Source organism: Panthera uncia, chromosome F1 (genome assembly GCF_023721935.1).
Source record: "Panthera uncia isolate 11264 chromosome F1, Puncia_PCG_1.0, whole genome shotgun sequence".
Taxonomy (NCBI): Eukaryota; Metazoa; Chordata; class Mammalia; order Carnivora; family Felidae; genus Panthera; species Panthera uncia.
The window spans coordinates 9,220,695-9,233,970 of record NC_064813.1 but is presented as its reverse complement, the minus strand read 5'-3'; the positions used below and the strand labels follow the sequence as shown (position 1 = coordinate 9,233,970).

At 39.9% G+C, this 13,276-nt stretch overlaps 1 protein-coding gene across 1 annotated transcript in view; it reads left to right on the top strand.

Annotated features, from left to right (window-relative positions):
- The window catches only part of FMN2 (formin 2), a 346,387-nt gene that overhangs the window by 36,936 nt on the left and 296,175 nt on the right, over positions 1–13,276 (top strand). Inside the window, 1 exon segment of the mRNA XM_049635319.1 lies at positions 704–870. Coding sequence (XP_049491276.1) covers positions 704–870 — 167 coding nt within the window.

The following is a 13,276-nucleotide window of genomic DNA, read 5'->3' as shown; positions in this document are numbered from 1 at the left end:
TTCTCCCAGATGAGTCTGAGGTATAGCTGGGATTGAGAACCATGGCACTAGGTGGAACCCAGCACTCTTGGTCCTCGGCCAGTGTCCTGTTCTCGTGCCTGTCTTCTCTGGTCTCTTCTAGGGAAATAAAAGCTGAAGTTTGCACCTACCATAGAGCTATGGTTCTGAGGATCATATGAAAAAAATTTGTCTGACATATTTGCTGGCTCTTTTCTTGGGGGTTGGGGCCTTTCCCTGCCTCCTGTGTCCTCATTCTCTGCCCTTCTCTATTGCCATGCCAGAGACCATGAATGTCAGTCACTGACATTTCTTAGTCCACTTGGTGGTTGCTAACTGCTCCCTCAGGGAGCCATTAGCAGGGTAAATGAAGAGAGGAAGGAGGGTTACCAATGAAATCCCAAAGGCTGGGCACTTCTTTAGGTGGAAATATACTTCTTCAGGAGGGCCATCATGTGGCGTATCCTCTTTTGGGGCAGGAGATATTTTGGGGGGTGGGAGAGCAAACCAGAGCCACCTTCTCCCATGTGGTATTCCAGTCCTCAGACTGGGGAGTTTTCTGTGTGTTTGAGAAGCTGCTGTCTGTGCACTTCAGTAGCCTTGGCAACAGTGATGCTCACTGGTTGTGTTTTTCCAGGCTTCACTCCTCTGGGAGGGTTCCGAGCCAGGTGACATGCCAGTGCTCCTGACTGTATTTCATCTGCAGGGCGAACTCTGTTGGAGAAGCTGTTCAGCCAACAAGAGAACGGGCCTCCAGAAGAAGCAGAGAAGTTTTGCTCCCGGATCATTGCCATGGGTCTTCTACTTCCTTTCAGTGACTGCTTCAGGGAACCATGTGATCAGAACGCCCAATCAAGTTCAGCTCCATTTGATGTAAGTAGGAACATTTACTTCTGTCTGCGAGACAGATTGGAGTTAAAATAGCAACTGTGATGTGTGTCTGCCCAGTCACCCCACACTTTAAATACCAACATGTGATGCAAGTCATCCTTCCCTCAGCCACTCAGCAGCTCAGCATGTCTATTTAATTTCTACACTTTCCTTCCTCACTTAAGAAATCCTAAGTATATTTGTCAAACCTCCTTTTCTTAACAGATGGTCACTCTTGACAGTTTTCTAACCTGCTTTAATCGGTAATGATTTTCAAGTGGCTCTGAGTCAGGACTGCCTCCTTGGCTGGTCATGGACATTACTTCACAAGCAGTACCAAAGGGCCAGAGCTTTGTTCCCAGGGGGCTGCAGGTTTCCATGGGTGCCTAGAACACTATTTCAGTGTGTTCATAGCTCATCTATTTACTAACCATTGATATGAAGCAGCATTGTCTGCTTTCTCCCCAGCTCCCATTCACCAAGAGCATTCATACTGTGAAACAGTAATCGAAAAGGCATATTCATAATTCCTAATGAATATCAATCAGCACAGCTGGATTATCATTTTCAAGCCAGGTATTGCTAATGTTTCTCAGGTATGTGGTACATGTGTGACATTGGTGGTTGTATTGAGTTGCGTCTAAAACCCAGATATATAAGAATGCTCCTGTATGATTTTCTCATAAGAAAATTGAAGGTCTGGTTGGCTCACTTGTGCAGAGCTCAGTATTTGTGAGGCAGAGTAATGGGTTCTCGTCCATATGGGTTACTTACAGTTGTTTCCTTGCTTCCAACTACACCCTTCTTCTGTGCCTTTAGTATACATGCTATTGACCAGTGAATGAAATAATGGCGACTTTTGAAAGGCAATGAAAATGAGCCCTGATCAAGATGTGACAGTAAATAATAAAACGTCTATATGTCTTGCATTTCTTCTTTCTCTTCTTCATACATTATAAACTATGTTCTTCCTTGATCTCCCCTCAGTATTAGGGAAATAAATCACGTAAAGTATTGTGAGATCTTCTTGACACTTTCCATGTGAAAGAAGGCTTCTCAGGATGTGCTGTGACTTGTGAATCTTGCTTCTTGAGATCTTTTTATTTAATTATTTTTAAAAATGGCACTAGCTAATTATTTCTAGGTAGATCTTTTTATTCTATGGGAAGAATTGGATAATTTAAAATTTCTCTTCCTTCCTTTTTTTTTTTTTTTGATGAGAGAATTGTGTTATGATAGAAACTGAACACCTGGGGACTGTGTAGCTAAAAGTGTGCAGAGAACTGTGTTCTAGAAAATATATAAATTTGCACGTTGGAATTAAAATAAATGTGGCACAAAGGCAAACCCTGGCCATGTCTAAAGCTTGCCTTTTGATTGGAACTATCCCCAAAATGACTGCATTATCCTCTTAAAGTTTAGAGGTAAACAGTCTTCTCATTCAATAAATGTGGAATTGGAATAAACTGAAAAGAATAGGATTATTCTATACCTCCTTTTTTTTCTTTTTTAATCACTGAACTGGCTGCTGCTTTTTTGTAATGTTTATTTATTTTGAGACAGAGGGAGTGTGCAAGCTCTGTGGAGCCCAATGTGGGGCTTGACTCAGGGCTTGATTGCACAAACTGTGAGATAATGACCTGAGCTGAAATCAAGAGTCGGTCCCTTAACTGACTGAAACACCCAGGTGCCCCTGAACGGGCTGCTTCTCATCTTCCACCTCCCTCCATTCCTGTGTTAGAGTAGTAACCCCTCTCATGATTGTCTGTTTGGAGGACAGCTGGGTATGGCAAAGAGAGGGAAAAGCAAACAAATAAAATCCCTGAATATGGTAGAAAGTAATTTCCTCAGAATAAGAATTTCTTTCCCTCAACTTTATGTGATTGTATTTTCTCCTTTATTTGTTGGCTCTGTAGAACATCCCTACTCCCCCTGCCAAACTAAACACAAAACAAATAAGAATCTAAAGTCACTTTAGTAAGAAATGTTATTCCATATACTTAAACAGAAGTTCAGTCACACAACTGTGCATTTCCTGTATGCACAGTCAAGGATTTTCTTCAAAACTCAAAAGAGGTAACAATATAGGGAGTTATGTAGACTGAGGTATTAGTGGGGAAATGGAGAGGAAGGCACTTACCTGTGTGCGGAGAAATTTCTGATAATTAGTTTCTTTGCTGATTTCCAGAAAATTGCTGTTGGGAGGATTTCTAACCAATAATTCTCTTGGGGAAAGTAGCCCTTCGAGACTGATCACCATGTGGGAATAAATTCATGACTGGCACTATTCCTAACCCAACTTTGATCCCTTCCCTAAGAACATCTGATTCCCTCCTTTTCCTCCTCTTGCCATTTATACACATAATTAGAGCAATAAAGAGTTTTGACTTAGGGATCTCACTGATAAGGTTTGTGGATTAGCTTTCTTCATTCAACCTTTTTTTTTTTTTTTTAATTTTTTTTTTTCAACATTTTTTAATTTATTTTTGGGACAGAGAGAGACAGAGCATGAACGGGGGAGGGGCAGAGAGAGAGGGAGACACAGAATCGGAAACAGGCTCCAGGCTCCGAGCCGTCAGCCCAGAGCCCGACGCGGGGCTCGAACTCACGGACCGCGAGATCGTGACCTGGCTGAAGTCGGACGCTTGACCGACTGCGCCACCCAGGCGCCCCTCAACCTTTTTGATTTTAGCCCCATGTTACATTATACATATTTTAGGGCCTAACATTTTGCTTTAGAAATGCTATAAATAATATGAAAAGACTTCACATAAGTTTCAAGAACACTAAAAGGTAAAGAGCTTTGAGTGATAATGTTAATTCATTCACAGATGCTTACCAAATACATTCTATATGCCAGGCAGTGCTTTAGTCTCCATAGATACGTCACGGAGGAAGAGAAATAGGATTTCTGTTCTCCTGAAATTTATATCCTTTTCATGGTGGGGAGAGACACATAAAAGACAAAACAAAACAACAAGTGAAAGCACAGGTCATGAATTTACATCAGATTCTAGTAAATGCTATAAAGGAAATAAACCCCAGTAACACGATAGGGTGAATGAGGGTGGGGTAGGGTAAGTGTAGGGGAAGCCTCACTACGGATTCCTGATGGGAGGTGTGAGGGAAGATCATTCCGGGAAGCTCACCTGATAAGTACAGAGGGCCTAGGGAGAGTATAAGCATGACCTAAGCACACAGCCTGAGCACCTGCGTAGGTGAAGTTTAATGAGTTGAGGACAGAAAGGGCTCAGGGTCAGAACGTGCAGGGTCCTGAAAGCCATGGAAGGAAAATAGATTTTTATTTGAGTCGGAGCTTTGGGAAGGTTTTATGCAGGGCGAGAACATATTTTACACGAATCGCTTATCCTAGTCTTTGGATAGTGGAGTATTGGAGGCAGAAGTAGAAGTAGGAAATCCAGGCGGGCTTGTTGGAATAGTTGAGTGAGGGATGGTGGTGGTAGCTTGGGGTAGGGTGGTGGTGAGGGAGTTAGAGAAGAGTCCGTGGGTGTGAGATGGATTCTGTAGGTGGAGCTGATGGGACTTCTGGTGAGTTAGACTTGGGGGCAATGGAAAAGGAAAGTCAGCTATAACCTCCTAGTTTTGTATTTTAAGTAGCTGGGTGGATGGTTGTGCCATTTATTAAGATGTAGAAGCCACGTCTGTTTTAGGAGGAAACTCTTGCAAGGACAGAACCGGTGCTCGTTATATACTTTTCTTGAATAAAATTCTGTTCATTTAGAAAACTAATACTTAGCATGTAAGCTGACAAACATTAGCTTTTGCTTTTCACTGGTGGAATGATGTTGACTTTATTAGCTAATCAAAATTAGGGCCATGATATAAAGATATTTCAACCATCAGGTTTGTAGCCCTTTGCGCAGCCATGTATTCATAAAACAGAAAGAAAGATGGAGATCCTTTATCGGCCTGATAGCATTGTCCATTATCTTTTTCCATTTCCATTACTAACCTGGGGACCCAGAAACTATCAACTTACTTCTTATTCTCTGACATATCCTCACATTTTCCTTTTGCTTTTTTTTGTTGTTGTTACTGTTGTTGGTTTTGTATATCAGATAGAATTCTAAGCTAGATCATTTCTGAAGCTAACAAGAGAAAATGCGTATTTTCTACTTATTATGCATATTACTACTGCTTGGTAGATTGTAGTGTTTAATTGTAGATCACGGTATTTTTTTTGTGGCGAGGAAAGACTTTTTTCCTTCTGGAGCCTGTTCTAGTCATTTCTCAAGTGTTAGAAAAAATATCTCTCCTGAAATGTTTCCCATAAATCCTTACAAATAGCAAAAACTTCATTATGTCACATCATATATAGTTGACCCTTGAACAGTGTGGGGGTTAGGGGCACACCCCCCCCACACAGTCAAGACTTCACATACAACTTTTGACTTCCCCCAAATTTAACTACTCAGGGCCTACTGTTGATTGGAAGCCTTACTGATAACACAACTAGTTGATTAACACATGTTTTGTATGTTATATGTATTACATACTGTATTCTTACAATAAAGTAAGCTAGGGAGAAGAAAATGTTATTAAGAAAATCATAAGGAAGGAAAATACATTTACTGTACTATAAAAAAGTATATAAGTGAACCCACATAGTTCAAACCCGAGTTGTTCAAGAATCAGCTGTAACTTGCAGTTTTGGGCCACTGCCCTGCTCCCTGTGGACAAAGAATGCTAGTCCTCAGCCTATGGCTGACCACGGGCTCTGGCTCATTGCCTGTTAGTTGTAGATGGAGGTCATTTTGCAAGAATAGGTTCAGTATGTGGTCCCTTAAGATCCCTTTTCCTTTGAATGCTTTTATTTATATTAGATTTTTCTGAGTCATATTCATTAGCGACTGTTTTCCAGCAAACCACAGTTATCTCACATAGGTCTTCTAGGATTTCTTTAATCATCACTGTGTCAGATATCATGTTGCCTCTACATCACAAAAAATAAAGCAAGTTTACTTGGCCCAAAGATTTTGGCAGGAGGAAATGATTATACTTACTCCTTTAGAACTGATTTTAAATGTCTTCCTAGTAGAATATTTTTGGATCCCTGGCTTTTTTGGGTTTGGCAGGTTTTACTAATTTTGCTAGCTATGTAGTAATCCCATGCTTACCAGATGGGCAAGAGCTCCTTGCTATGTGCGTAAATGGATATAAGTTTGAATGAGTTATTAGTGAGGCTAGAATTAAAGAGAAGGAAGACAGGAAAATTCAGGCTAAAAAGGAATAAAGAAAACATGACCCTGAACGTGTCAGAAAAATAATTCATCAGTCAAAACCAATAATGGGCTCTGCTGAAAAACTAATGAAATACACTCTGCTCACCATCACCAGTAGCTGGAATGAAGACTTAAGTGAACAAATAGAAATGATCATTTCTATTTGAATCCAATTTTTTTCAGAGTAGGAAGAATACTTGGATACTTTTTAGTCAAAGCCACACAAATCTTTTTCTGAGAAGAAATAAAAGCCATGACACATCTTTCAGTTCTAAGAAAATGCACACACACACACACACACACACACACACACTGCTGTACTTTTGTTTTTGAAACACTGTGTATAGTATTAGGTCTCAGGAAGTTTTTAAGTGTGATATTAAAATTATATTTAATTTTCAGACCATCTTTTTAAATTGTTTTAGCTGAACATTTCTTTTCCTTGCAGACTTCCCTCTAATCTCAACATAGGAGTCAGTAGTAAAACAGAAGATTTCATTTAACAAAATTCATTTTGTAGCCGTAGTTTTACATCTGTTCCATTACTCAGGTAATCATTGCCTGAACTCATGAGAAGCAGGGTGACAAGCGTAGATTGAAAATATAATCCTTTCCCTCAGTTTTACTTATTTTAGTTTTTGTTTGTTTAATTTTAAGGACTTAAAAGAGGTCTAAGGTACTACATTCACCTGGTTAAAGAAGAGCTCTGCTCCTGGCCCTGGCCTCTCCCACTCTAGTTCTACCCTTGCCTGGCTCTCCTTGTTCTTTTTTTTTTATTTTTTTTTTTAAATTTTTTTTTTCAACATTTTTTTATTTATTTTTGGGACAGAGAGAGACAGAGCATGAACGGGGGAGGGGCAGAGAGAGAGGGAGACACAGAATCGGAAACAGGCTCCAGGCTCCGAGCCATCAGCCCAGAGCCTGACGCGGGGCTCGAACTCACGGACCGCGAGATCGCGACCTGGCTGAAGTCGGACGCTCAACCGACTGCGCCACCCAGGCGCCCCTGGCTCTCCTTGTTCTTGTTTGGATGGTTTTAACTTTGATATTTTAAGTTTGCTGATTTGCCTTTGGGCTGTCACAGATTAGGATTTAGGTATTTCCCAACCTTTCCCCTCCCCATTCCTTCCAGTATAGTTAATACTGGTCTTCTAGTTTCCCTTTGATAATTCTGCCTTGAACCTTAAATAATATGGTTCAGATTATTTGGTCGTTTCATTGACTTCAGATGATGTCTCCTGCTGCCCCACCCACCTCGCGTAATTAGGCTATCTATTGTCTCTACTTTCTTCTCCACCTGGTCCCAACCTGAGCTTTCTAGCTTCTACCAAGAACACTTTTATCCTTCAGGTATATTTTTAAGGTTAATTGTTTTAAAAAATGTTTATTCATTTATTTTGAAAGGGAGAGAGAGACAGAGAGAGAGAGAGAGAGAGAGAGAGAGAGAGAGAGAATCTCAAGCAGTCTCCACGCTGTGAGTGCAGAGCTGGATGTGGGGCTTGACGTGAGATCATGACCTGAGCTAAGTCAAGAGTCCGATGCTTAACAGACTGAGCCACCTAAGCACCCCTAAGGTTAATTTTTAATTTTATTTTAAAAGTTAAGAAAATGTTTGGACACCCTGTAACTGTTGCCTTGCAGAGGCGATAGCGTGCTCTGATTTCATTTCCTTTTTAATATCCCAATATCACAGCCCCCAGGCCACTCAGATGAGGATGTTTCTGGGGTTAAGTTCCAATGGATTCTGTTATTTTAATAAACAGTCACTTGCTCCAAAGTATCCCGTATTTAGTTCAGTTACATTTGATTTATCCCTTTCTGATATAGGGAGCCCTCATCTAGCACAACAAAGTTTTTGATTGCCTTTTATTTTGTTTTCTTTTGGGAGAAGAAACCTGTATCTATCTATCTATCTATCTATCTATCAATCATCTATCTATCTATCTATCTATCTATCATCTATTTACCTATCATCTTTCTTTTTCTTTCTCTTTCTTTCTTTTTCTATCTATATTCTCAATATCTTTGAGTTTGTACCCTATTCTTACCATTTAATGGAGTTCTTTCAATTTTTCTTGAAGACTACTGCTGTGGTCTGAATATTTGTATACAAAATTCATACTTTGGAATCCTTATGCCTGGTGTGATGGTGTTTGAAGGTGGGGCCTTTGGGAGGTGACCAAATCAGGAGGATGGAGCCCTCATCAATGGGGTTAGTGCTCTTATAAAAGAGTTCCTGCCCAGTGCTCTTATAAAAGAGATCCTGCCCAGAGATCTCTCCTTCCACCATGTCAGGATGCAGTGAGAAGGCACCAACTATGAACCAGAAAGAGGGATCTTACTAGATAAGGAGAGCTGTTGTTTCCTTGATCTTGGGCTTCCAACCTCCATTGTGAGAAATAAATTCTGTTGTTTATAAGCCATCCAAACTATGATATTTGTTATAGCAGCCTGAATGGATTAAGACATCTAATAGCTTCCTCTTTTAATTTAGATCAGGTTCCTGATATATAATTATGACTTCTATTTTTTTTTTCCAGCTCCTTTTCTCTTGCCCTGCCTCTGGTTATTAGGCGCACAGAAATTAAAGACTCTATTCTCAACTGATTTACAGCCACTTTAAAGAGAAAAGATATGTAAAGAAATTATTGGACTTTAGTGGTTGCGGTGGGCTCTGTAGTCTGACTGTCCTGTCCTTTGAATCCTGGATTTCCCGCTTACTCTATAAACATAGGTGAATGGCTTAGTTTCTCAGTTTGTTTCTTGTAAAATGAGCAGTGATGTACTGGTTTCTGAGTAAGAGGAAAGCATGAATACAAATAAAGCATTGTGTAGAGTATAGGGCATACAGTAAGTGTTCAATGTATGTTAACTGTCGCCACAGATCATAGTTGCATTTAGAGTTCCAGTGGAGATATGTACAGTGGAGGGAGCAAAGGAGAGGATTAACTGAGTCTCCTTGGTAGCTCAGGAGATAATCCTTAGGGTGAGACTTGAGGCCTGACTTGGAGTTTGCTGTAGGGACCAGCCAGATCAGGATAAGTCTATGTATGAGGCATGCAGATGATTTTGAGTGTAAATTGAGAGAATGATAGGTAAAAGGAGGCCAGACATGGAAATATTTATGTCACCTTAGGGATGTTTTTAGTATATGTGCTGCTGAAGTGAGCACTCCTTGGGGATGTTTGTAAATAATTTTTGAGTAGTTAAGCTATAACAGATTGCCATTTATAAGAAATCATTCTGGTGGCAGAGTAGAGAATGAAGAAGTTTAAAATTGGTGTTGGGATGATCAGTAAAAATGTCTAAACTGAAACAGGCAGTGTGGAAGGAAAGAGACAGCTATGGGGAATGTTTAGGATTTAGAATTGACAGGACTTGTCATTTTAATTAGATATGGGGAAGTGAAGGCGTAGATGGCTTCTTTGGTTTTGGATTTGCAACTCTAGGTGGATGGTGATACTCTATCTACAAAGAGGCAGAATACAAAGGAGGGAATACGTTTCACGGAAGATGATAAAACTCTCATGGGCATCTAGAATAGAATGTATGATTGTTTGGGACATAATGGTGGCAATTCCTGGAGGGAGAAGGAGCTGCTGTTACTAGCATTACCATAGCTGCATTAAAAATAAGCAGATCTAATAAATTATGATAGAGAGTAATCAAGATTAAAGTTCTTTTTTAAATAATTTTATTTAATTTATTTTTAAAATTTGCATCTAAGTTAGTTAGCATACAGTGCAACAATGATTTCAGGAGTAGGTTCCTTAATGCCCCTTACATATTTAGCACATCCCCCCTCCCACAACCCCTCCAGTAACCCTCTGTTTGTTCTCCATATTTAAGAGTCTCTTATATTTTGTTCCCTTCCCTGTTTTTATATTATTTTTGCTTCCCTTCCCTTATGTTCATCTGTTTTTTTATCTTAAAGTCCTCATATGAGTGAAGTGAATGAGATACCACCTCACACCTGTCAGAATGGCTAACATTAACAACTCAGGCAACAACAGATGTTGGTGAGGGTGCGGAGAAAGAGGATCTCTTTTACACCTTGTGGGAATGCAAACTGATGCAGACACTCTGGAAAATAGTATAGAAGTTCCTCAAAAAATTAAAAATAGAGCTACCCTATGACCCAGCAATTGCACTACTAGGTATTTATTTGAGGGATACAGGTATGCTGTTTTGAAGGGGCACGTGCATTCCAATGTTTATAGCAGCACTATCAACAGTGGCCAAAGTATGGAAGGAGCCCAAATGTCCATCAACAGATGAATGGATAAAGAAGATGTGGTATATATATATAATGCAGTATTACTCGGCAATCAAAAAGAATGGAATCTTGCCATTTGCAACTATGTAGTTGGAACTAGAGGGTATTATGCTAAGCGAAATTAGTCAGAGAAAGACAAATACCATAAGATTAAAATTCTTAAGGACAGTGAGAAATAGGTGTAGTGAAAATGGATTAATGGGAGGCTTTGGCCAGAAGATACTGGTATTCAAGATTTCAGAGATGAAGCTGTTCTACTGATTCCAAAGTCCAGTCTGTGGAGTGGAATGCCCATTGTCTTTGGAATTGAGGCACTGAGGTTGTTGGCTGGGATTTGGTGTCCCACAGGATTGTGGAGGAGTAGGTGTGGAGATGCAGACATGAGACCATGCCAACAGTCCTGGAGGAGTGTAAGGCTGTGTGGAGGTCAGTTAGTTTCTGCAATAAGGAAATTAGATAATGACATTACTGCTTGATAGGGGCTTCAAAGGTGCAGAGGATTCTGCACAGGGTGGGCATGGAATATTCTTTAGATGATTATGGAGGGCTAGATTATGAGGCCATGTTATACAAGAGGAATCAGGAACATCTCCTTTTAGTTCAGTCCTTACTTGCTTGATTTATCACATCAGCCTTTTAATTACCTTCTTGGGTATGCCTGTTACTAGTCACCAGTCCAATCTCCTTGTGCTTTCCTAGGGCTTCTTGGTTTGGGGCCAAGTTCTCTTCCAGATATATGTGATGATGTATCCGGACATTTTTGGTTGCTACAACTGGGGAGGGCTGCAGCTGGCATCTTCCCTCCCTCAAAGGACTTTCCAGTACCAAATGCCAATAGTTGAGAAACCCTTTGCTGTACATCCTGCATAAAGCTTTTAGTGGTTTCTCTGTCAATGAAGTACCAGTTCTTTTGACCTCCATGATCTGTCTCCTGCTTGCAACCCTTTCATACATCTCTAGCTCATGACCCACTTCCTTTCTGTTCCTCCAAACTCTGTCCTTCACTATGTTGAAGTGCTATCAGTTTGACAACGATCTATACTTTTTCTCACCTCTGGGGCTCTGTGAGTCCTACTGCTTCTGTTCATAAATTATTATTTCCCAATGAAATTCTACTTTTTTTTTTAATAGAATGGGGTTCAGAGTTCCCTATGAGTTATCTTCTTCAACCATCTAAGTCTGAATTTTCTCTCTTAGTAGACCTGACACATGTATTATAATTGTCTATTTACCCTATAATGCTCCAGTGCAAATTACATTTTACGTGGAGGTGTCTCTGTGATTCATGCAATGCTTTGTCTCTGTGTTTACCATAGAGACACAGAACTCTGGTAAATATGGGCATCAGGTCTCCCCAGAGTGGTTAAGAGCAGACTCTAGTCCTAAACTGGATTACAATCTCATCTACTCCATTTAAGATGTTAGGACATTTACCCAAGGTCACAATTAAAATTTTTCATGTGTAGTGCTAGTGCCTACCTCTGGAGTTATTTTGAATATTAAATGAGATCAATAAAGCATTGCACAATTCCTGGCACATAAGTACCCAGTAAATATTAGCAATTGCTATTTTTAATTATTATATTTCAAGTTCCTATCGTAGAACCTGTTGTACCCTTTAATAAATATGCCTTGATTTCATGAAGAAGGCTGTGTAAGGTAGGAACCAGATAATCCATTAAGTGAATTGTCTTGAATGATCAAGAGTTACCTATATTTAATAATTTTGTAAACACTTGAAGGGAGAGCAGATGGAGGATGGGATGGAATATGGATTTGCTTAGAAATTAATTGGCTTGAGAATTGACTCTGTTGGATCTCTCCTTCTGGGCTTATTGCCATTCTTCTTTCTTAATACATTTGCTACTTATGATTTTACTGCTGCAATTACCATATTTCCTGCCTAATCCTCCCTGCCCACACCTTTCTGGATGGAGTGGAATGGAGATGGAGGGAGTAGGAGAAGCTGTGTGTGTATGTGTGTGTGTGTGTGCAAACTGTGAAGAGGAACCATCATGTCCACTTGGTGCTGTGACCACTTCATATTGACTGCATGATGTCCCTGGTTCTGAGAAACATTACACTCAAATCTTGGCAGATAACTTACATATTTGCTGCATTAGCCCTCAGTGTTTATGTGTGTGAATGTCTGGCATGCTTTACAGATAATGTGGCATGAATGAATGGCTTTCTGTAACACCTCCCCAAAGAATAAGGACCTCTGTTTCACTCAGCATTCCTAGGATAGAGGAGCCAAAAAGGGCCAGAGATTGGTTTGCTACACAGTTACATTGCTCCTCTCTTTCAAAGAACTCTACCACATGGAATAAGTTTGATTTTTTGGGTTGGATAATTTATTGAAATATTTGAAGGGAATAATCAATAAATATTAAACAGGAAAAAATTTGCTTACTAGTGTTAGTTTTCTCCAAAAGGCATTTTTTCATTTAATTTTATTTAAGGTTATAAAATAGATTTATTTCAGGTCACCTGCGTGGCTCAGTCAGTTAAGCGCTTGACTTGGGCTCAGGTTATGATCTCATGGTTGGTGAGTTTGAGCCTGCCCCAGGCTCCGTGCAGGCTCTGTGCTGATAGCTTGAAGCCTGGAGCCTGCTTAAGATTCTGTGTCTCCCTCTCTCTCTGTCCCCCCGCCTGACTTGCACTCTGTTTCTCTCTCTCTTTCTCTCAACAACAACAACAAAAAATTAAAAAATAGATTTATTTCATAAAGAATATAATAAGCAGATATGTATCAAGAAGTTCCTACTTGATTTCCTTCTTTGCAGTCCGTACATTTGTATGGCTTAAAAAAATTTTCTTTGCATTACTAGCCTTTCTTTACCATAGGATTGATTGTGCGTTGGGTCAACTTACATCTGCCATATGCTTG